The sequence below is a fragment of the Equus quagga genome, chromosome 5 (genome assembly GCF_021613505.1).
Source record: "Equus quagga isolate Etosha38 chromosome 5, UCLA_HA_Equagga_1.0, whole genome shotgun sequence".
In the NCBI taxonomy this organism is placed as follows: domain Eukaryota; kingdom Metazoa; phylum Chordata; class Mammalia; order Perissodactyla; family Equidae; genus Equus; species Equus quagga.
This window is the reverse complement of record NC_060271.1, coordinates 82,253,576-82,277,893: the sequence shown is the minus strand read 5'-3', so window position 1 is coordinate 82,277,893 and position 24,318 is coordinate 82,253,576. Positions and strand designations below refer to the sequence as shown.

General features: G+C 39.6%; 1 protein-coding gene across 1 annotated transcript; it reads right to left on the bottom strand.

Moving 5' to 3' along the window:
* Positions 1 to 276: 276 nt before the first annotated feature.
* On the bottom strand, positions 277 to 24,204 carry DNAAF10 (dynein axonemal assembly factor 10). The gene is made up of 8 exons (XM_046663088.1): positions 23,953 to 24,204; positions 15,582 to 15,682; positions 12,943 to 13,073; positions 10,675 to 10,776; positions 7,463 to 7,578; positions 6,611 to 6,745; positions 4,178 to 4,275; positions 277 to 1,212 (listed from the first exon to the last, which is right to left on the bottom strand). Exons 1-8 carry the CDS (start codon positions 24,133 to 24,135, stop codon positions 1,005 to 1,007), a joined length of 1,074 nt encoding a protein of 357 aa, XP_046519044.1. The 5' UTR covers positions 24,136 to 24,204; the 3' UTR covers positions 277 to 1,004.
* Positions 24,205 to 24,318: the final 114 nt, after the last annotated feature.

The following is a 24,318-nucleotide window of genomic DNA, read 5'->3' as shown; positions in this document are numbered from 1 at the left end:
GACTTTAAGACTCCAGATAAGTGGCTTTCCAAGACCCCTGACATCACGCGAATTTTACGGATTATGAACGCTTTAGGTGGCTCTGTGTCCTGAACGGAGGGCAGGGGAAGCTTAAGGAAACTGCGACAAAGCGCACGCCTCTGAGCTGAGCTAAAGCCATGTGAGCACTCAAGAAACAAAGTGATGTCACAAGTACTTCTTAAGCATTTATAAAGCAGAAGATGTAATGACGTTGGCTTTATTACTACTGCTAAGTTAAAAGAATCAAAACGTTTATAGAATTCAAAACCAGAAATTTATTCATAAAATATATTAAAAAGTTTGACAAAAAACAAGGCTACAAAACCCCCACCATCTTGTACATCTCAACATCACTAACCCCTGTCAACAACCAAAAGTCTCACTAAATCAACTCCTGTTTTTTAAGTAAAAAAGAGGTCTGTATTTCATTTTGTGAGTTACACTGCTGAAAACAGTTACTCAAATCTAGTCTGAGTCATTTGGGTATTTTATAAAGTAATATTCTGTATAGAAACTGACACTGAAATCTCTTAGAGTGTATTTATGAAGGTTAATTCATAGTAGTTTCATCAAAGCAAACTATTTTAAACCAAATTAAGTGATCCTACCACAACAGTGTAAACCCTAAAACGCAACACAAGTGTTATGATAAAAATGGAACTCTGGGGATGCCGAATAAACTTAAAATATGTTTAAATATAGGCAAGTATCAACTTTTTATTAGAAGTGGCCAGGAAAAGAACAGAGCGGGAGCCAGAGACAGTGGTGGCCCCACACGCAGGAGCAAACCAGCGTCCAGCCACGTCGCCCGGACACCCCGCTCAGCGTATCACAGCCACAGACAGGCCAGCTGGAGGTTTGCCTCTGGGTCCTTTTTTCATCAGCCAAATCCAGCTTCGTTCACTGAGGCTCAGAGGATCCCAGAGCACACTCTAAGTCCCATGAGTGCTCCTCTGGAAGGTTGCAAGTCCCAAATCTTCAGATCAAATTTTATGGAGTTTTGTAACAATCAGTACTCTTACCATTTGATCAAATGAACTACAGATGCAGAGACCCCTTTTATCTGGACTCCAGTCCAAACTGGAAACGGGCTGAGTAGACAACGTCACGTTCTGCAGGAGGCTGACCGAGCCCGCGACCCCCATCTCCACTCCCTCGGAATCTTTCTTTGACCGCTGGATAGGGTATTCGCTGAAAACAAGATCAAAGTGGGGAGAGGAGGTAAATCTTAGCATTCTCCACAGTATTTTTAAACATGTACTCCAGTAACTCTATTTTTATTTCTCAGTTGACTACTGGTACTGAGAAACGCTTAAAGAATCTTTCTAATGTTGAGTTGTATGCAAATAAAGAGACACTATTTCAACCTCATACCCAAAAAATCTCATAAAAAAGGGTTGATTCTATTAAAAACTTTTAAACATCATTTCTGTTCAGCATGAGTTTGTATTTTCTCTTTTAATATGAAAGTTCTATGTTGATCTAGCATTCCTTAATAAATTTACTTGGTGCTCTCGATAGTCTTTGTTTGCAGTTCTCCTCTAGGTTCAGATTGCCAGATGCCGCAGGCAAACAGCAGGTGCAGAGGCAAAAGCTGCAAGTCACACCATAGAACTTCGTCTCAGCACTTCCAAAATGGAGAACAGACGCTGGATTCTAAGCCCAGAGCTCCATTACGTAGATCCAAGCCTAAGGACCTTTCAGGTACTATTTCTATAGGAAGGCACCGCTGGGAGGAGATTTTAGACCTAGATAATGTTGCTTCAAAAAAGAATAAAACAATTCTGAGAACATTTGATTGTCTTTCTTTCTTTTTTTTTCAAAGATTTTATTTTTTTCCTTTTTCTCCCCAAAGCTCCCTGGCACAGAGTTGCGTATTCCCAGCTGTGGGTCCTTCTAGTTGTGCTATGTGGGATGCCGCCTCAGTGTGACTCCATGAGCGGTGCCATGTCCGTGCCCAGGATTCGAATTGACGAAACACTGGGCCGCCTGCAGCGGAGTGCGCAAACTTAACCACTCGGTCACTGGGCTGGCCCCCCATTTGATTGTCTTTCAGCTGAAAACGTAAATTTATAAAGTAAGAAGAGGTGAAGGTTAACAACTCATAAATACTATTGGGTCTAGACTGGAGAGAGAGAAAAGAAACACCCTTGCCCCCGCGGAGACGTGTTCCTAGTGAAATACAGGGGGCTCCCCCTCGGAAGGCCTCTCAGACATCAACCATGGTACCAGCTTCAGCTCCTAAGCGCTAAGAAGGGCCAGGAGTGCAAGAGGCACAAAGCAACGCAGAAGCAGAGCAGAAACAGAAGAAGTGAAATGCAGATAACCTACTACTCGTTCCTTCTCTCAGATCCCACAGCTTCTTTTGATTAAAAGGAATAAAACATTCAGATGAATAAATAGTTTACAGAATTTTTTTCATGTCTCTTGGCAAAAGATAGTTATTTAAGCATCTTTTCAAAATCTATCTCCTATTTCCAAATAAAAACCTCAACACTAGTCTCCAACCAAAAAGGTTTACTATTTAAAAGATAACCTTTTTTTTAAACCTTCCATATTGTCTATTAAAGTTTTAAGAGTGTATATGTGTGTTTCAAATATGCAAAAAAAATCCTTATCATGTGTTCATGCAATACACAATTTCTGAATAATCAGATGAGTTCCTCTAGCAACTCTTGGCTTAGGTGCTCAATGAATGTTATAATTTAATTGCATGACTACCAAGGGAGACTGCAAATGGAAATAAAGCTAAATATCATTTTACTTAAACCAGTTCTCCAGCAAAGCTCTAGACCAATTTGAAGATTAGACCAGAAATCTGTGATGGTAAGGATTAAAGTTCACATAGAGATAAACTTCCAATTTCTAAATACGTACAGACTCAACTTTACTGATATCGGCTAAATCCACTATAGTCAAAAATTCTACCCGCCAACATGTTTGCATGTCACGTGGGCTACAACTCTCTTTGTGGATCACGTAGAAAACTGGGACTAGTGCTTCAAGGACACACCCTCAAGAGTGGTCACCAACACAATGGTGACGTGCTGCTGCAGGGCTTAAGGGGGCTGCAGAGCCTCGAGTGGAGGGGAGCCTGGGGTGGAAGAATCAGGGAAGGACAATGGGCAAAGGTGCTAGGAAAAGGGAAACTTCCAAACGATCTATCTACTAGGCATTCTCCCAGAAGCCTGAAGGCTTTTCCTCTGCTTCTAACTCACAGAAACTGTAATTTTCATCTAGCGCATCCGCTCTCGGTTTGTTGTCAGCTTTATCCCTAGATACTTGAACAAGCACTTTCCAGTTGTGGTCCTGTTTTCCAGAACCTCTTTCAGCTTCTAAAAGGAGCTAATACATAGAAAAGTTGTTTGTAAAAGTGAAAGTCCCAGACATACTGAAGATGGTATTTTTCTTCTATTTCTTTTTTTCAAACTTTATTTTGGAAATATCTTTCATTTGTAGACTTGTATTTTTTTTTTCTTTTCTTTTCTCTGAGTGACGTTTAGCGAAAGAATTACCATTAACTCCTAGTTTTTATCAGGCATTTTAAACGAGCAGCTGACCTAGTACCTGCTGCCGCAGGGCCCTTGGAATTCAGAGCACAGGGCCCAGTGCACGGCTCTCACTCTAACTCTCCTGCCAATGGCATGCAGAAAGCCAACTCAGGGAGCCCCAGGGCCTCGGGCTCTGCGTTGGTTTCTATCACAATGCTGTCAGTTGAACTTGGGCCGGTGAATTATCCAAATCTAAAACTAAGAATTCCGACCCTTTCCTATCTTCTAGAATTAGTGTTCTAATGAACAGATAACATTTCACAAAAGCCTTTGGTCAGTTTCCCGATTTTTTTAAAAAAAACTAGCAAAAACCATGATTTCAGATCTATGAAAAGATCCGAGCTACTCCAATACATGGAAGACCCAACTAAAATAAGAAACATATTTAGTGTGTCAAAAGAAGGTCAATATTTACTAAGTGTGAAATAAGTACACTAGTAAAAAAATGCTTAGAAGATAATACTTAAGTAATACCATGAAATTTAAGATCCTATCAAAATGAAGTAAGTCAAAATGAGGAAAAACAGACCAAAAAGTTCAATCTTATCCTACTTGACGCCCACAACTAACTTAAAAAAGAGCAGCGTGCACTGGTGCAGACTTACTACTTCCAGAGGTGGAGGCCGCCAGCGCCGCCAGCTGTCAGGAAGAGCTCTCTGTTCTGTGGCAGGTGTCGGACCTGCCACACGGTAGATTTATGAGCCTAAACAGGAGGAGAGGCATACGACTGGTTTGTAAGTTGTTATGATAAATAAAGACGGCCCTAGAAGAGAAATCTGTAAATAAAGAATTTTCACTTCTATAATTTCAACCAATTTATAAAAGCAATTAAAATATTTTCTGGCACTTTTCTTTATTATGGCCATAGAGATTTACAGGAGCCCATCAGAAATCAGGAAAAGCAGTATTTTTCTTTATTGCTTTACGAAACGAAGTTCTACTGGATTAAAAACAAAAGATGTTATAAGATTAAAAGTCCATTTAAGTTTATAGTGCCATATAAATTATGCAAATAGACTTTATACATTTAAATATCTCTAACACACTCTGAGGAGGAAAAAAAAAAGCTCAAAATACAAAAACACACACTTCTTCCTAGGGGAAAAAAAGGATACATTGAGTCTTCTTTAAAATAGACTTTTTTAGAGCAGTTTTAGGTTCACAGTAAAACTGAGTGGAAAGTACCGAGGGTTCCCACATAGAGAATGAATTTTAACTTAAAGCTCCAAAAGCCTCATTTTCAGTGTACACCATTTGACTTGTCTAGTCTTCAAAATAAGGACCATGAGGACTTAGCGGCAGTGTTTAGGGTCACAATAAACCAAGGCCTTTATCAGTCACATTAAACTAAAAGATAAAAATAGCAGCTGGAGGAAGGTGAGCACCTTGTTAGCACCTTAACAACAGCCAGTAAATCAATCCTAATAGTACTGTATTCACTGTGGGGAACTCCAGGAGAGAGAGGGAAAGTGAGAGAGATGGAGGGAGGGAGGGAAGGAGGAGAAAGACTGAGCTGTATAGAAGCAGTGAGACTGGCTAACCCCACCTAAGCCACATTCACATTTCAGTGACGGATGAGTCATGACATTTGATTTTAATAATCTTTTATGAGAATCACCATTAGCAGATAAAAACACCTATCTCAAAACACACCCTTTAAGTGTGTGAGGGCCCTCAAGTGATTAGGTTCAAGATGTCACGATGTATTTTAATTTGTTTTGTACTTTAATTTTCTCTTTTTCTTCTGGAAGTTGATAAAAATATAAAAAGCAAGAGGGGAGATGACCTTTTAAAATACACCAGAGTCATTTGTTTGACAGACTTAGCAATTACTGGATTAATTAAACATAAAAATTTCTGAAGATGACACTATTATTTTCAGACAATGAGAAATGCATTGCAATTGTATATGGAACAATGTAGTAAAGTGCTTCATGTTGTTGACAGATACTCAATATATCCCAAAATGACACAGGCAAGACAATATTACAATTTACAACTACCTCGTTAAGAGTTTACTTCACTAGGCAGTGACAATAAATTAGATACAATAATTATTGTAATAATAAAATAAGACAAAATCGGAAGGTTTGAGAAGTACTACTGACCTACAGTGGAGGGAGAGGGAGCAAGGGAGTAAATTTTTATTTCCCGAGCAATTTATATATTTTAATCCTACAGAAACTACTCATCTATAACAGATCTTTATTTTCATACTCAAGGAAGCTCAGAGTCACATTTCCAACCCACCTTTTGTAAATGACAGGATCTTACAACAGGAATTTTATGCAATCCCCTTATTCCAGTCATCTTTTTTTTTTCTTTTTACCAGTATCTTCCCTTTGCCCTGCTTTCTTCATCTATTTTTCTAATGTTGTAATACCATATGTTTCCTTCATTTTGTTGCTAGTGCCAATGAGTCTATTCGGACTCCTAGTGACCCCATGTACAGCAGAGTGGAACCTGCCCAGTCTTTCTACGCCATCTTCTCACCTTCTGGCGCCACTCAAGTCCTTCTTCCTAGTCTGTTCTAGTCTAGAAGCTCTGCTGAAACCTGTCCACCATGGGTACCCTGCTGGTATCTGAAACATCAGTGGCATAGCTTTCAGCATCACAGCAACATGCAGTCGCCACAGTATGACAACTGACAGATGGGTGGTGTGGTTCCCTAAATGGGAAACAAACCTGGGCCTCAGTGATAATACTAATATCATATATTATATATTTATTAGAAAAGACCAGGCTAGGTCTTGTTGATCAAATTCCTAACGTCAGTTAGTGTTCTTGTGTTGCTCCTAAATTACAAAAGAAGATTCCTAGCCAAGTGAGGCTTGTATTATAATTAAGAAGTCTAAAATTGCTAAACTTTGGGAAAGTACTCTTTGCACAGAAAAACTTGTCAAGATCCCACAAGAACATATTAAAAATAGCTCCCTTCATATAAAGACCTGGAAGGAACCTGTGACTAATTCTATTTATTAGTCTCAAACAAGCTATGAACATTCTTCTTCATAGAAAGACATTTCCATCCCATTTACCTTTTCCGAAACAGAGGCAAAACCTTTGGTTGGATGCTGTGTTCTCATGTCAAAAACATGAAACTTTCCTTCCAGGGACGTAGCTACTAATTTATTCATACTTATGTCTTTTCTGTCAAACTCCAAGCTACATACCTGAAAACAGAGAATATTTATTACTGATGGTCTAATGATTACTATTGAGGAGGTTCTTACAAACTAAGTGAAACAACCTGGGCTCATGTGAAAGCATTTTAAACAAACATTCTATCTTTTGATTCAATACATGAAATACCTTTGAAGGTAAAAAAATTTCTTCTTGGTTAATAAGGTCAACAAAACCATCCTGAGTTGTCCTGTCCAGGGGAAGCATTTGGAAAGCCATAATTTAATTTTTTACAGTTATTTTGTAACTATTTTATACAGTTAAGTCAAGGCTGAGTTAGAGAACGGGGGCGGGGGGGACGACAACCACATTCTTCACTAAAGGTGTACAACTCAGGAACCAAAACCCTGAAAGTACTTGGAGAGCCTCTGAGCACCTCAGGCTTTCTCACATCAGCACACAAAAGGCCTCTTCCTAGCTCATTTTGATATTGTCCTGCATGGCCCACAGGGGTCCATGGATGGGCCGCAGGGGCTGGTGACTCACTCGGCACTGTCATGCCACATCTGGGCGCGTGTTCACTTTTTGAAGACAAGATCTATGATTTTCATTAGATTCTCAAAGGACTCCACAGCCCCAGGAGGTAAGAACCGTTGGGGGAGGGATGGTACTGAGAGGAATCATTAGAGGCGATTTCCTTTTGCGGTAGTTCAGAGGCGGATGAAAACATGCTCAGAGAAACTACGCAGCATCTGAATGTACATTACCCCATTTTTTATGTTTGTCTCCCACCGCAATGACATATTTCTGAGATCAAACAGTTTGATATCTCCGTTGTCATAGCCAGCACAAACAACACGTTCCTCTTGATTGTAAGCATTGCCTAGAAATCAAGAAACAATATTTCAGATCTTTATAAATCCTAACTTGACGGTTGTTAAAAAATCTTATGAAACTACACACGCAACTTATACCACATCAGATAAAAAAAATCCCAGTGGGTAGAATCTCATTTAACCAATGCTGACCTCAAGGTTATGAATTTGATAACTAATACTGTAGTACAAAAAAAAGCTCACTCACTGAGAGTCTATACAGAAGAGTTACATGAAAGTGTTTACCGGATTCTAAGTTGAAAGCAGAGGTTCTCTTGACACTCCATCTGCAAAGAGTAACAGGCCAAGGACAGCTCTAACATAGCAGGTTTGGTAGAAAACAGCTATGCTTCTATGGCTTTCTTTGGCAGTAACTATATTTGAATACAAACAGAAACTACTTTAAACCTATCGATTTTGCAAAATGTTGTTCTGGTGTTATCTCGTCTTTGCCAGGAAATCTGAAATAAGTCATAGCATGCTGTGATATATTTTTAGTTGGATGATCTATATTTTAGCTGGATGATCACACCAGAAGTTTACAATCCATAGTTAAATCCATCGTGCTCAGATCCAGGAACGTTTTCTGGACTACCTCTTGCCGTGGAAGGTGGAGGCCCCTGTGAGTGCACTCAGCTATCTGGGCATCTTATCCCAATGCCTTTGTTCTCTGCTGCCTCCAGCTTCCTCTTTCTCACAAACTCCGGCCCTGCATTTCCACTGTGGGTTCCACCTAGATGATACAAGAGCATCTTAAACTCAAGATGGCCAAGACTGACCTCACCGTCTTCCTTCACAAACTGTCACACCCCCATGGAACATTTTCAATCAGTACCATCATTCACCCGACAAGCAGCCTCAAAATTCAGTCTCCTGGGACACAATCCTTCCCCTTGTTCCTCATCTCCAAAAAACTGCCAAATCCAATTTATTTTGCCACAATCCTATCTTCCGAATCAATCCCCTCTGCTCCATTCTCATTGCTTCCAACCTATGTCTTTCCTGGAATATTAGGAAGAGTTTCGGAACTCGTATTCCCTCTGCCTCTCATCTCTCCCCACTGCACGCCAGGTTAATCCTCCTAAAGCTGTGATCACATCTCATTCTTGTAAAAACCTTCAGAGGTTGACCACTAGCTCCGCAGCATCTGAACACCTCCAGTGGTGGCCCTGAGCCATCTTTAAGGCTATTCTTACCACCATTTCCTTCTACATACTTTCCTGGGCACTTCTGAAGCTATTCCTTATGCTTGAAATTTCCTCCCAATTTCACTGGTTCAAATGCTGTATATCCTTGGTCTGAGATCAAAATGTTCTTCCTCCCCAGCCACCTTTCCCTGGGGATTCCTCCTGCATTCACCTATGTCTCTCACGACCTTTCATCACTCCTTCTCTGTACGATAATTAATGTAGCTATCATGCCCTCTTTATTAAACTGTAAGCCTCTTGAGGCTAGAATATATGAGTCTGTTTCACCTTTGTACACTCACAGTACCTTGCACATACTTGCCATTCAGAAAAAATTGTCACATCAGTGGAGAAATGTTTTCTTTTTTAAACTTAATGTCTATATTTAAAATTGTGTTTATGTCCCTTAGACCAGTGATAAAAATGCTTTGATGGACCCCAGATAATTACTTTTTAATTTCTATATCAATTTTTAGATGATGATTCTAAATACTAATCCTCAAATTTCTCCTCAAAGCATCCATGTCTTAAGTTTATATATATTGCTCATAACATACACATACATTGTAATTCCCATGCAATAATTTATTTTTAAAATTGGAAATCTAAAACTTTCCTCTGATTACATAACAATCCAATTTTAAAACAACATAAAAAGTTAAACAGTTCACATATATTGTCAAACCCCAATTTTAATGTCTGTTATCTACACAGGATTATACTAAGAAAATAAAGGTTTAAACTAAACATAGTCCATATCCTTCACTAGCAAAAATTATTTTAATTTTGGTGTTCAGCAAGAGATATAAGAACAAACGTTGGTTAGTCCTACAAAATCAATATTCAGGGGCCGGCCCACAGGTAGTGGTTAAGTTTGGCACACTCTGCTTCAGTGGCCTGGGTTCATGGTTTCAGATCCCAGGCATGAACCTAAACCACTCATCAGCCACCCTGTGGCAGCGACCCACATATAAAATAGAGGAAGACTGGCACAGATGTTAGCTTAGCGCTAATCTTCCTCAGCAAAAAAAATAAATAAATAAAAAATAAATCAATATTTACTTTAAGTATATTAGTAGAGGGACACAGCTATTGAATTTATAAGAAATAATTTTGTAATGGCATAACTTTTTTCTAGAAAATAAACATACTCTGTGTAGAGTATAATGTAAGATGTGTCAGGTTACCATTTGCATTTGAGGTTCTGTTTAGCTCCATCAGCAACTGATTCCAAACTAGGTCAATATTATCTAGTTAAACAGAAGTATATAATAATAACGACTATTTTTGAGCACTTAGAATCTAAGCACAATTCTAAGCATTTCACATGTATTAACTCATTTAATCCTCATAACAACACTATTAGGTAAATTCTATTGTTAGTTCCACTTTATAAATGAAGCAGTCAAGGAACAGAGAAGCTTGGTAACTTGCGCCAGGTCAAACAGCCACTAAGTAGCACAGTGAGGATTCAAACCAGGCCCCAGAGGCTGATATTAACCACTATGTCTATTTGCTCCAGTAAACTGTCAGAATAATCCACTAAACAGACAATAAAGAGACTATCAGATCTTTCTTTTTTTTTTTTAAAGATCGGCAGCTGAGCTAACAACTGTTGCCAATCTTCTTTTTTTTCTTTCTTTCTTTCTGCTTTTTCTCCCCAAATCCCCCCAGCATATAATTGTATATTTCAGTTGTGAGTCCTTCTAGTTGTGGCATGTGGGACGCCGCCTCAGGGTGTCCTGATGAGTGGTGCCATGTCCACACCCAGGATCCGAACCAGAGAAACCGTGGGCCGCCATAGCGGAGCGCGCGAACTTAACCACTCAGTCACAGAGCCGGCCCCTATCAGATCTTTCCTGAAGCACTGCGCTTTTTTACCGATACTTCAAATGCAAGAGTTCTTCAACAATTTACCAAATGCCACAGTCCAACAGTCTCTCTTGTTTTCTCCTTGTACAGGTTCCATATTAGCAACAGGATCATCTTTTTGCCTTGGGTCCCACACCTTCACAGTTCCTGCCGTGAATAAAAGTGAGTTGGGAAAATTCAATAGTGACTGACGACATTTCTTTTCTGCATTCTCTCCCTGTGGCTTCCTGTGTACGTGGCGATATTACAGATGTTATAACATCTGAAAAATATTCACATTTTTCTGACTTCTATTCGGCAAGTTGTATTTAATATCAGAGATATAACCCCTACATTACTGTCTGACTCAATTTCCAAATTAATAGATAGCCAGAAAAGCCAATAACTGTTCCTAAGTTATCAACAACGTATGATGGACAAAGCAAACACAATAGTATGTAATTCAAATCATGCCTTATTTTCTTTGAGCCTCAAACTAATATATTATTTATTTACAATAATACTAGCGTCATTTTTTTTCCTTACTACTCATGTAATCATTGGCATTTTTATTATACAGATGAATAAACTAATTTTTACATCTATGATTTCTTAGATGAGGTTTTAGAATACTAGTTCATACACAATTAAGCTTAATTTCCCTGTGGCAATAGTGAAGAGGGAAATATTAAATAAAATTAACAAATAATTCTTCTCAATTTAATTTCAATTCCCTCATTGTAATGCAAATTACAAGAATACTAACTAAATGGCGTTGGCAATGAGAAATACAAATGCATGTAACAAAACAGCTAAAAGGCAAGGACTTGAGAAAGAATAGGAAAAGGCAAACAAATTCTTAAAAGGGATAATAAACTCAGGAAAAGGGAGCTATCCCACTAGATTTATCGCCAAGGATAAATTTGGTCATTAAAAAGGCTGCTTTAAGGAGAAAAAAAATTTCCCACAAATGTGACAAGAGGTGATTGCATTACTCTACAGGGTTCATACAAATTGATGATTCATATTAAGTTTGTAATAATTCACTGAGCAAAGAATACAGACAATTCACAAAGCAAAATATACTAGTAAACAAATACAGAAAGACATTAACACAGGTGGAATGGAGTGCCATTTTTAACTATAAAATTAGGTGAAAAAAGAAAATCAATGGTAGGAGGGTAGACTGGAAATCTACCTTATCTATTGTAGCTGATAAGGTAATAGGTACTCTGGAAAGTTTGACAATAAATTTTAAAAATTGTAACATACATTTATTCCAAATATTACATGATGATACTCATTTCTTCATTCCCCAAACAATAAACGAAAAATTTAAGTCAAATTAAACAATTATTAACAGGGGTATGGTTAAGGACAGTGTGACATATCCATAGGATAGAATATTATATAGTCATTAAAATGATAATTATCAAAACTATATGGAAACAGCAACATTTATATATGACAAAACATTAAATAAACAAAAGTAAGCTACAAAATCATACGCACACTCATAACTATACAAAATTGTACATAAGACTGGAAAGGAAAACAAACAATAGTTATGCTAGTGTGGTAGACTGAATATTATTTTTCCTTCTATATTCCATATTGTTTATGCGATCGCAAAAAAGATCTGATTTCTAAAACACAGCTGCTCTTGAGTAACTATTAGAAAATTTCATTTCACTTTTCCTTTAGAACAATTTCCTCATGGTCTTGAGCAGCCACTAAAAACTGGCCAAGCCAACAAAGGTACCAAATCTTTTATGTACCCCTCGTAAAGTAACAAAAATTCTGACTCCACTAGTCATTCAGAATAGCTTTGGACATCAAAGGACCTGTCCCCTGTTCGTCCCCGCAGGGCGGAAAAGCAGAGCTGCTGTCCTCGGCGCTTTCTACAGCGCTCAGCGGAAGCAACACACAACGCCAGTGTTCAACCAGCTGTCGATATGACAATTTTCACAAGTACTAATTCTGCTTTTTAAAAAAGGAAAATGAAAGGCTGCCACCCACATTATATCGTCAGCTGCCTAAAAAACCTGTAAAGAAATTTTAAATCCTTCAAGGTTCATAGGAAACTATACATGCTAGCAGTTGAATTAGCTCACACTAAAATAGTAAATGCTAGCCCTCTATTTCAAAATTCCCCCAAAGTCTGAAACAACTGAGGGGTACACACTCAAACTTGCCCTACCTTAAAAAAGTAGAACGATAGATTTAGGGGCTCAAGGCTACCAAGGAAGACTTCCACACAGAGAGAACATACTGTTGCATAGAGATTTATCTTAAAAAAAAAAAATTTAGAATATATAGAATATTCTGACTTACCGTCTCGGCTGCCAGTCACAATTTCAGGTGCTCCTTCCCCGATTCCGAGCCCACCTACACCGTCTATAGTATTTATAATTTCCTTATGGCCCTTTACAGAATATACTGGGGTCTCCGGAGCTTCCAAATTCCTACACAACGGAACACAGCTTCTTACTTACACTACCATCCCAAATGTTTAGCACACTACTAAAACTTAAGAATGCAGACCACTTGTAGATTTTTGTTTAAAAATAAGGGTTTTGCTATTAAGGTAATTTATACATTTACTTCCCAATTTTTCTCTCCACTTTAGCTTCTTTCAAGCCCTCAATGAGAACTGTCATCATTCAATTTGGAAGTCTAGCCCCAGAGCAACTTTATTTAGTGGTCCTCAAAGATGACGCATCTAGGCCCTCTGCACATGAATTACCAGGTGTGCTTGCTGACAATGCAGGTTCACAGGCTCGCCCCAGACACAATGAATGAGGATCTCTGGGATGGGGCTCCAAACCCGATGACTCTCTACTATACTGCAGTCTGATAATCACTGGTTTAAATAGACAGTAAATCAAGGGCCCGCCCAGTGGCGCAGCGGTTAAGTTTGCACGTTCCGCTTCTCCACAGCACCGGGTTCGCCGGTTCGGATCCTGGGTGCGGACATGGCACCGCTTGGCAAGCCATGCTATGGTAGGCATCCCACGTATAAAGTAGAGGAAGGTGGGCACGAATGTTAGCTCACGGCCAGTCTTCCTCAGCAAAAAGAGGAGGAGTGTCTCTTAGCTCAGGGCTGATCTTCCTCAAAAAATAAATAAATAAATAAATAAATAAATAAATAGACAGTAAATCCAAAGTGATTGAGAAGGTTTCCAAAGTAGGCCTTGGTATTTGATCTTGAGCTCTTTCGCAGGACAAAATATGAGTTGTGTTTACTTTGTATACATTTCTTCCTTTATAATGCATTATTTTCTCACTGAATTTCATACTGATTTTCATCTAGTTATATTGTATTTTTCAATTTATTACCATGCTGGTCACAATAAATATTACGGTTTGGCTGAAGTTCGTCTAATCCTAGGTTAGTTAAGAGATAGGAACACACGAAAGTACCTATCACAGTGTTTGCGCCTACACTGGACGGCTGGGTGATGAAAGTTCAAGTAGGTTACGCTAATACCTCCCTTTTCTTGCCTCTCTCCATTTCTCCCCTTCTTTTGCTTTTCTCTTGTGGCCTCTATCCACATTTCTCTTTAACAAGTCAGCTTTCAACAACCCACACTTTTTCTTTTTAATGAACGAAGCTATTCACGACATACAATCCAAATTTATTACCACACCAAGATTTATTAGTAAAATCTCGCTAATCAAAATTTGAAATAGTTCAATCTAGTTTAGAGATGATGTTTATTTGTAGCATTATTGTGAAAGAATCAAGAGATTAAATAGGACTGAAGTTCTACTTAAAAGAACTGTTTCACTATTTTTACAGACTTTGAAACACTACCTTCTTTAACATGAAATTATAAGACTCACCAGTGAAAATAAATTAGAAATATCTGTACTATATTAGGAAACTTTATTAGGAAGAGAGTCAACAGTCATATCTGTTGCATATTCTTAGTGGTGTTGAAATATATTTATTTTACAAAATAACATTCAGACTGGTCTCTCTCCCAATTTTTTTGAAACTATATGACAGAGGATATAAGCACTGATGCATTCTAATAAATGCTAACAATTATTAAGTAGTTAATGCAAGGGGAAATTAAAATAGCTTCATTCTGTTTTATATTTATATGATTTATATAATTTATGATTATATATATCATACATATTTATATGATTCTAAGACAGACAAATATGTCAAAGTAATCTGACTACGAAGTAGCAGATTCTAAATGAGGATCAGGAAAGGTCACCTAGAAAGTAAGAGGTAGGGAAGATGGTGTCTCTAGAACATCACTGTACACTTTAAAGGATTATGCAACATTCCTGAAAAGTAATCACAGAGGAATTTCAATTCACTCAATTCTAACTTAAATTTGAGGAAATAACTCTAGGTAAAACAGGAAAATTAAAAGCATTTGGCACAATTTTGATTTTGTTCATTTAAAACAAGTTTATCTTGATTTGCTCAACAGACATGTTCCTAAAAAGTTGTGCTTAGATGTTAGCTACAGCATTAAAAAAAAAAAAATTTACATGAATTGGGAGTGCTACATCAAAAAATTAAACCAAACAAAAACTCAGTGTACCATTCTGTAATGCCAAAGATCTTAGTGAAATGTAAACAACTAATATCTAATTTGTCAGTGTTATACGTGTGCATTTTTACATATTGTATCCTTCAAGGTGGAAGGGAACAGCCCTTTATAAATACAGGGTATTAAATGCTAGCACCAAACAGCACATGTGGAAATAAATATTGATAACACTATTTGAAATATATAAAGAAAAGCAGGTTAGTATTTTTAAATGGATTTTGAACATGAAATCTAGAAATATACATTAAAAGATAATTCTCACATTTTCATAAACAGTTAAAATTGAACAAGGAAAGGAACATTTTAAAATTAGAATTCTCTCTTTCAGAGGAAGGGTAACAAGACTATCAAAGAAATTGCTGATCTCGTGTCTTAATACTGATGAAACAATCTTACCATATATGAAGGTTTCCAGCAAAATCTCCAGTAGCTAAATACCTCTGCTGTAAAGATGTTGCCCCAAATGTTCCACATTTAATGGGTTTGGCCTTTTCAATCTTGATAGAAGGGAGGGAGAGAGGATATATTATTTATGTAAGCAGCTATTTATAATCCACGATATTTATGGCTCTATTATCCGATTTAAATAAGGCACATAATATAAAAGCCAATTACAACATTTTCTGATAAAAATGATCATGCTTTCCCTTTAGTCACTTCTGTATAGCTTCAAAGTATGTAACTTTTAAGTCAAAAAGAATGAGTTTTGCCTTTCCTCTCATCTCACCAATGAGACATTCAAATGCTGACAACTCTACAGTCTCCATTGGTTTGAAAATATGAAAATTTCAGCATTTAATGTGGTATTCTTCTTTAAGGTCCTCAGTAGAAACAAGAGCATAATGAAGATATTATTCTTTCCTGATGGCTATGGGAACAAAAATGTTTACATGTCTCTTACAGTTTTCCCTGCAGAACCCTATCAACTGAGAATGTTTATGTCCTCCTCTCTCTGGGACCCTTTGAATGCAGTTCCCTGTGTGTACCAAAGGCACTGCCATCAGTATGGATGAGCCAATCCTTTAAGGTTTCTTTAATTTAAAAGACTATTGCACCAAGTATTGTGTATAATCACATGGGTAAAACAGCCCCATGCAATGCACTATTTAAGGTCTGTGGCTCATGGAGCTCATGTGAAGAAGACCACATCACCAACAGAGTCCTTGGAAATGATCCTGTACGACAGCCTCCTGTCAGAGATGAAGAGACTGAAGCCTAGAGCTCTACAGATTCACCCAACTCAGGCACTCAACAACTCACTGAGCTCCTACTAAACACCCGTCAATGAACTATGCAGAAGAGATACAAAAATGACTGCGATTGGCCATGCTCTCAAGGAGTTCACAACCCAAATATGGATCAGTTTCTGTCTGACTCCTCCCACATGTGCATATTCAATATGCTACTCTCACCTACTCCCACACTTCTGTGGATCCTCCATTAACCTTTTACTTTCAGATGACTCCAATTTCTCTGCTGCCCCCACCCATCCCAACCCCACCCGCCCAGGTCACTGAACTCCCTCCTAGAGTCTGCTTGTCTTGCCCCTGGAAACTCTGGACAGCCTGGAATCAGATGAGGCCACTGCTTGATGTCTGCCCCACACCACACTCTGGTCCCATAATGTCACCTTTGATTTACTGTCAGCCTCAACAGGGCAAAACTATTCCTCTTATTTAGTCTCTTACAATCTTTAAATTTTTTTATTCTTAACATTTCCAAAAGTAATACATGTTCAAAATTCAAACAAAAGACTGAAGGGTAAAAAGTGAGTCTTGCTTTGACATTCCCCCAAAGTAACTGTCATCCTAGACCTCTTTCTACACATTTGCAAACACACAGAGGTTTGTTTTAATATAAGTAGGATCGTAACACATTGTCCTTTGACTTGATTTTTTTCACTTAACAATATATCTGGATAAACTTTTTTTCCCTCTGCAGAGTTCCCCAGTTCCTAGGGCCTCTCTCCTTGTGAATTGCAGTTCCTGGGCCAATCTTCATCCCTCCCACTACGGTCGGCCTGTTTCACACACTTTAAAAAATAATTTCCCCACCACTTTCAATGTTTGGTTGGGCACTTCCATATAGGGTATACACAGCAATTTTCAAAGAAGAAAACAAAACTCACTTAACACAAACTGTAACTAAACTTTTCTGTCATGATTCAAAAGTACTCATCCTATGGTATACAGCTTTGGAAACGCCAAGTTTGTTGAGCTTTCTCCCTGCTTGTGATCTGGATAAATTAGTAGTCACTACATAGCCAGATCTAAAATAAAGCATGCACAGCCTCCTTGGAACTGTCCAGTAAACAAATTCAGTCATCTTACTCACTGCATCAGAAAATTGATACTATTTCAGTTATTTTTCCAATTTTATGAAAAAGTATCTCAAAATGGGATAACATGGAGGATCAAAATCTTGTCAATTTAGTAAAGTAGACAGTTCCAACTTCAAATCACTTAGGTCCTCCCCACCATCCCCTTCCCCAATAAAAGTACCTGAAATAATATATTAATAGCGATATGGCTAATCACTAGTAATTAATTAATCAGTCACTATGACTAATCACCTAATCAGTGTTAGGACACAATTTCTGTGCGTAAACTAATCCAGATTTCCGACATATGCCAATGGACGAAGCAGGGACCCACTCATTCCCCGCAATGGGCCTCAGTCTCCCGCAGCTCCCAGTCCCTGGTAAGGGCTCCTATGGTCTAAGGCAGAGGGTGAAGACAGGCCTCTCAGCCAAGAAGCAGCGGGGCCTGGATGGACAGGAAGATGGTTCCAGGGACTCGGGGAATCAGGGGCTGCAGCGGAGCTTGCATCATACATTGGTCTAACTAACTCTCTGGGAAAATTCTTCTCAGAGAAGCCCTGGGAAGACTGGCCACCATTTCCTTCTCTTCCACCGGCTGAGGTATTCTGCTTCCCATAACTCCACTGCTATCACCTGGAGCCTCTGAATGGGGTCTCTCTCCCTCCCAGGCCATGGAAGAGGTAAAAGCTAACCCCTGCTTTTCAGTCCCCACAGTAAGTATCCAGTTCTTCTGAGATTTGACTGCTGGTAATAAAACATTGGGAGGCACAATCTTCTCTCCCGATGTTATTCCCTTACTTAACTTCCGCCTTTAGACCCTTGGATAGAGAACCCACGCTCCTGGAACACACTAACCTTCTGGTACCAACATGAATTCACCAAAACAAAGTTAATGGATATGTTTTCCTCAAACTTAAGTCTTCATCAATAATTTTTTTAGCTTGTCTATTAAAAAAATACTAGCAAATGAACACCAATAAGAAAACCTGGTAACTAGGACAAAAAAATTTTGTGTATGGTTACTTCTTGTGATGTAAAGATCAGAATATGTATAATGTAGTCAGATTTTCCTACTGGAAAGACCCTTCCTTGTGCAGAGACGGAACCGACTATTCCAATATTTCAGTTTTCCAAAAAGAGCAGTACAGTGTCCAGATGTTCTGATACCTGAACACATCCGAGAATTCCTCCCTTAGAAGAAACCAAACCAGGAACCACTCTTTTACATGATAGGGCCTATACTACATAGTTGCACATTTGTTACTGCATAGATTCTAAAAGTGGGTCTTGACTACAAATATAATGGCACGAAATAAAACGTCTCTACATTTAAAGGCACAGACTCACAGGAGTGGCACCAAGGCCTGTGGTACACAGAATGTATGAAGCCCTTTGAAGTCTGGCCTTGGCTGCCTCTCTGATCTCATCGCCTGCGAGGTCTCCTCTTCTCCCTACGACTCCAGCCACACCTGCGGCTTTCTTGTTCTTCAGAGACACCAAACTCATGTCTACCTCAGGGCACTTGCATTTAGTGTTCCCACTGCCTGGACTGCTCTTCCCTCAGATCATCACGTCTTCCTTCTCCCAATTCAGTTTAAATGTCACTTCCTCTAAGAGGCCTTCCCTGCCCTTCTAATCTGAAGTGGAACCCCAAAATCACTATCACTTGCCCTGTTTAATCTTTTTTATTTCACTTATCAACAAAATTATTTTAGTCATTCAATATCTATCTCCTCCCTTTCTAGAATGAGTCCCACGAGAATGAAGCCTTGTCCAATTCGTTCAACATCTGGTCGGTGGTCAATATTTGTTGAATGAGAGTATAAACGAACATCTATTAATCTCTCAGTCCTCGAGCTGGGGGGAGAGACACCACTGCTGCAGCTCCCACTCCCATTTCTCACCATGTTTCCACGTGACACACCATACAGTTTCGGGAGTGATTTACATGCAATGATGAAAAGAGCATCCATATACTGAACATCTGTATAGCAGATACTGTTCCAGATGTTCTTCGAGACTAGACCATCCCTTATTCCGACACAACTGCACACTGAGTGTTTGGAAACCCCTTTCCTGATGAGAAAACAGGCTCAGAGGAGTGAGAGACTTGCCCGGGGTCCCTGGAACCAGCTAGACTCCAAGCTCTTTCTGCTAAACTAGGCTGCCTCCAGGTCTATCTGTAAATCAGTGACATACACGCTTTATTATGTAGCCCCCATTCGGTAAACTTGAGAGTCATGAGAATTACCAAAGAAAGGTTCCAATGCTGAAACAGACTGTGGAGGTAAATGGTACAGGCACGAAGGAAACTTTTCAGATCTGCATCCTTTGTTTTTACCTTCCTTCAAATCTTTAAAGATATAAATATACAGCATTTATGTTTCCCTCATGTTTCCTTTTCTCTTTATGTCAAAGAAACACAGAGATTTACAGAGGCTGGTGGTCTGTTGTACAAGAATGAAATTAAACTCAAAATACATAAACATATTAAAAATAAACTCAAATGTTTAAACATCTTATCTGCACCCCAGCAAAGAGAGTACTTTGCTCAGAAGGGCTGAGCTATGCTGTCAAGTGGGTTTATAAAAGCAGGGGTGAGGGCCAAGCCAGTGGCACAGCAGTTAGGTGTGCAGGTTCCGCTTAGGTGGCCCAGGGTTTGCCAGTTTGCATCCCAGGTGCAGACATGGCACCGCTTGGCAAGCCATGCCGTGGGAGGCGTCCCACATACAAAGGAGAGGGAGATGGGCAGGGATGTTACCTCAGGGCTAGTCTTCCTCAGCAAAAAGAGGAGGACTGGCAGCAGATGTTAGCTCAGGGCTAATCTTCCTCAAAAAAAACAAAAAAGCAAGGGTGTTTTCTCTTTCTGAGGACATTCTTAGAAATCATTAATAGTAGCTAAATTAAGAGAGGACATTGGAATGAAGCTAATTTTTTATAGTTCATAATAGGGTTCCCTCCCTCCTCCTGGTACATATTTTATCTTTGGAAAGTAAAGATAAAAAGTATTCAGTGGTTACTTAAAATTTTTCTTGCTAGCAAACTGGTGAAAAGAAAAATGAAGATTTTGTGAAATTTGTTCCACAAATTAGTATCTATTACCTTTTGCTATAGGATAATGAAAATGACCATCAGTGATGGTCGCATTTGACCTAGCTGCTGATTCTTTGCTACAATAAGTTAACACGACTAAAGAAGCCCACGATGGAGAATTCCCATGAGAGCTATTTTTGTTCTATCTGTGGGTGGGTCTAGCACAGCTTGTCAGTGTTTCCTCCTCCACATCCTGGCACTACTTAATTAACATTAAAGGGCTTAGCCAACCAAATGCTAACAAGCAGTGAATTCAGTGGCACAGGGGCTAAAAAAGCAGAACTTTATTAGCTTATTACTAATTTTTAAAGTGTAAACATCCCCAACTATGATTCCATTTTTCGAGGCCACCCCTAGTACTCTGTGCCAACTAGAAAAAAGGTGCCCTTCACAGGCTGATGAAGTCTCACACGTGTGAGTCTTGATGAGAGAGAAACAGATGGATTTCAGCCCTCACTTGAATCCTTGGCCAGACACTACGTGCAGTGCAAGAAACTGCTCAACTGTATGTGGAGGCCCTGCCCTCATTCCCTATCTACCCTCTTAGTAACGAGACAAGGAAGGCATTAGCAAAGACCCATCTGCTTCCTTCCTTTTTATCTGACATAAAAAGCACGGCCTTTGGAGCGCACGACTTGAGGTAGTTCCACAAGGATAGAAGCAAGAATGTTTCCCAACACTTTAATAAATCATTCATCCAGCCCAGTGCTAGTCAACCCCAGCACTCATTAGAATCACCTGGCAGAAGTGTAAAACATACTGATGTCCAACTCACTCTAGTTTAGATGCAAGAGATCCAGCGTATCAGAATTTCTAGGGGTGGGACCAAGGGTTGGATATTTAAAAAAATACACACACAAACAGCAACAATACACATTCAGGTGATCCTGATACACAGTAAGAGAATCAGTGAACTTGTACTTAACCTATATTCTTTTCCACTGCATCATCACAGCCAAACACAAGTTCTTAAATGTGTTTCTGCACGTGTTTTACCCTCTCTCTTTAGATGGTAGGCTCTGTAAGAGAAGGGACTCAACTTTCAAATACCTGTGGTCCTTCTTTAGCAAAGTACCTTGAAATAACAGTGTCTCACGAGATACTTTAAGGCAGGAAAGAAAAAAAAAAGACCCAAAGGTACAGGTGAAAATATAAAAAGTGGTTACTCCTAGGGTCGAGATTATGGGTGATATTAATTTTCTTCTTTCTCCCATCTATATTTTTAAAATGTTCTATCATGAACACACATAGCTTTTGTTAAAAAGTAAAATTATTTTTTCAAAAAACTTGCTAGAATCCTCCAGAATCTCTAGAAAGGACAAAGAGCACTATTTCACTTTATGGAACAAGTATATTCCTGAAATGTAAACAAGTCACATAGTCTTATAAAAAAAGTCACAAGTCTGTAGATGCTCTCTGGTTAAGCTTTGATTTGTTCCTAATGCTTCACCTTTAAGTTTCTTTCTCCTATTCCAAAGTTCCCCATTTGTTCAACCCCCCTGACCCCAATCTATTAATGATCAATAAACCAATACTTAAATTTCTCAAGTTATATCCTTTCACAGACATACATTCACTCATTCTTTTAATAAGTAATTTATTGAGTGGCTGCTCCTTACATTCCACTAAAGAAAGACACTATCCTTACTCTCCAAGAGTTTACAATGTAATTAGAGAGAAATGGGACAGAACGACGCAGGTCTGGTAGAGATAGTAAGTACCACAGGAAAGCAATGTAAAGAAAAGTTATCTCGTGTGGGGATCAGGAAGGGACTTCATAAATCAGATCATCTGAACTGGACCTCAGAATAGCAATGGTGACCGAGGGCTAAGTGGTGAAGAACATAAGGAAAGGTGGAGAAGAACAAGCCATGTTTAGGATTCCTAAGGGGCTGGCCTGGTGGCGCAGCAGTTAAGTTTGCACGCTCTGCTTCGGCAGCCTGGAGTTTGCCGGTTCGGATCCTGGGTGAAGACCTAGGTACTACCTATCAAGCCAAGCTGTGGCAGGCGTCCCAATAAAAAAAATTAAAAAATTAAAAAAATAGAGGAAGATGGGCACGGATGTTAGCTCAGGGCCAATCTTCCTCAGGAAAAGAAAAGGGGGGTGGAAATCCCTGAGTAGAGTACCTGGCTAGAGAAGACAAAGTGAAGGAGAAAACTGGCACTCACAGAAATCTAAAGTGGGATGGGCTCTATGCACGTTCTATTCCAAGCTTTTCCATCAAAACTGTACTCATTCTTGACCTACCAGGTTAACCCCTATTCTCTACATAGCTTTTGATCCCTGGAGTTCTCAACCTTCCCTGTAGTCTGTTACAACCCTCAACACCTTAAAATGACTAATTTTTTTTTCCAGGCAACCCAAGTCAAGGCATTTTTAAAACTGTAAAAAGGCATAAAAGCGCTAATATCATTATTTTCTAATTCTTTCACTAGTGATCTTTACAAAACTTTTAAACCTGATCTTGCCATGTCCTGCTAAAATCCCTTCAATGGCGTCCCATTTTTCTTAGAAAAAAGCCTTAAATCTTTTAAATGACCTACAAATCTTGCAAAAACTGGTCCCTGCTTGCCACTCTTGTTCTTACAGAGAAAACCTCTCTCCCATCGCTGAGCTTCCACATGTTGTTTCCTCTGGAAACCTCTTCCATTAGTTTGGCCTGGTTAGCTTCTACGCATCCCAAATCTGTTTTTACTCTCACAGAACCGCGCTCTTTTACGTTAGAGAATTCGCCTCGGTTTGTATTTGTGCACTGTTGACTTATTTAACTGATTCTCTCTCCCACTAGAAAATAAACTCCATGAAATCGGGGACATCGTCATTCACATGCCTGGGAGTACCAGGCAACCAACTGATACTTGTTTAAAGAATGAATGTGTTAGGTTGTCTCCCCCAATTACACAGCACGCATTCTGGCGCCTGCTTTGGCTCTGCTTGTATGGAAAAAGCATTTTACTAACGGGCCTATTAACAGACTCTCCACAAAGAACTGCGCACTGCCCAGAAGAGCCTCAAAGTTAGACACGAAGTCGTAACGTCACTTCCAGAGACCTCGCGCTCGTCTGCGAGGGTAGCTGGGGACGGCTGGAGGAAGGGCGGGCACGGCGCGACGAACTAGCCCGCCCAGAAGAACTCAGGACTCGAACGAAAGCGTTTCACGTCGGGACTATTCCTCCAATCTGCGGTCAGCTTCGCTAGTCCCGTGCAGCTCGAAGAGTGCTTCTGGGGGACACCGGACGAAGGCTTGTCCAAAAAAAGGAATAGAGACGACCCCCCGCCCCCCAGGACCCGCACTCGCCCACCACGTTGCAGTCCCAGATGCCGCAACTGGGCAGTCTCGACCCGGCACCCACCTCCCGAAGCAGCTTTACGTCCCCATGCTGGATCTCGTACAGCTGAATGACGCCGGTGCCCCGTGCGAAGTTGCCCATGGTCACAAATTTGGCGCTGCAGGGCACCCACTTACAGTCAAACACCGTATAGTTGAGGCCTTTCTGGATGTGAGTGATGATCTGAGGCTTCTCGAAGGCCGACATGGTCCAGCCAAAACGCCTCTGCTAAGCGGCACACCCACACCCCGACAAAACACTAACCTGGCAACCAGACTCCAGCTATTAACGACAGTTTGTCCCTCCCCTTTGCCGTACTCGCCCCCTTGCCCTAGCAGGTTGGACTTAGTTATCTCAGGTAATGCCAGATGGGCTACTGACGTCTCACAA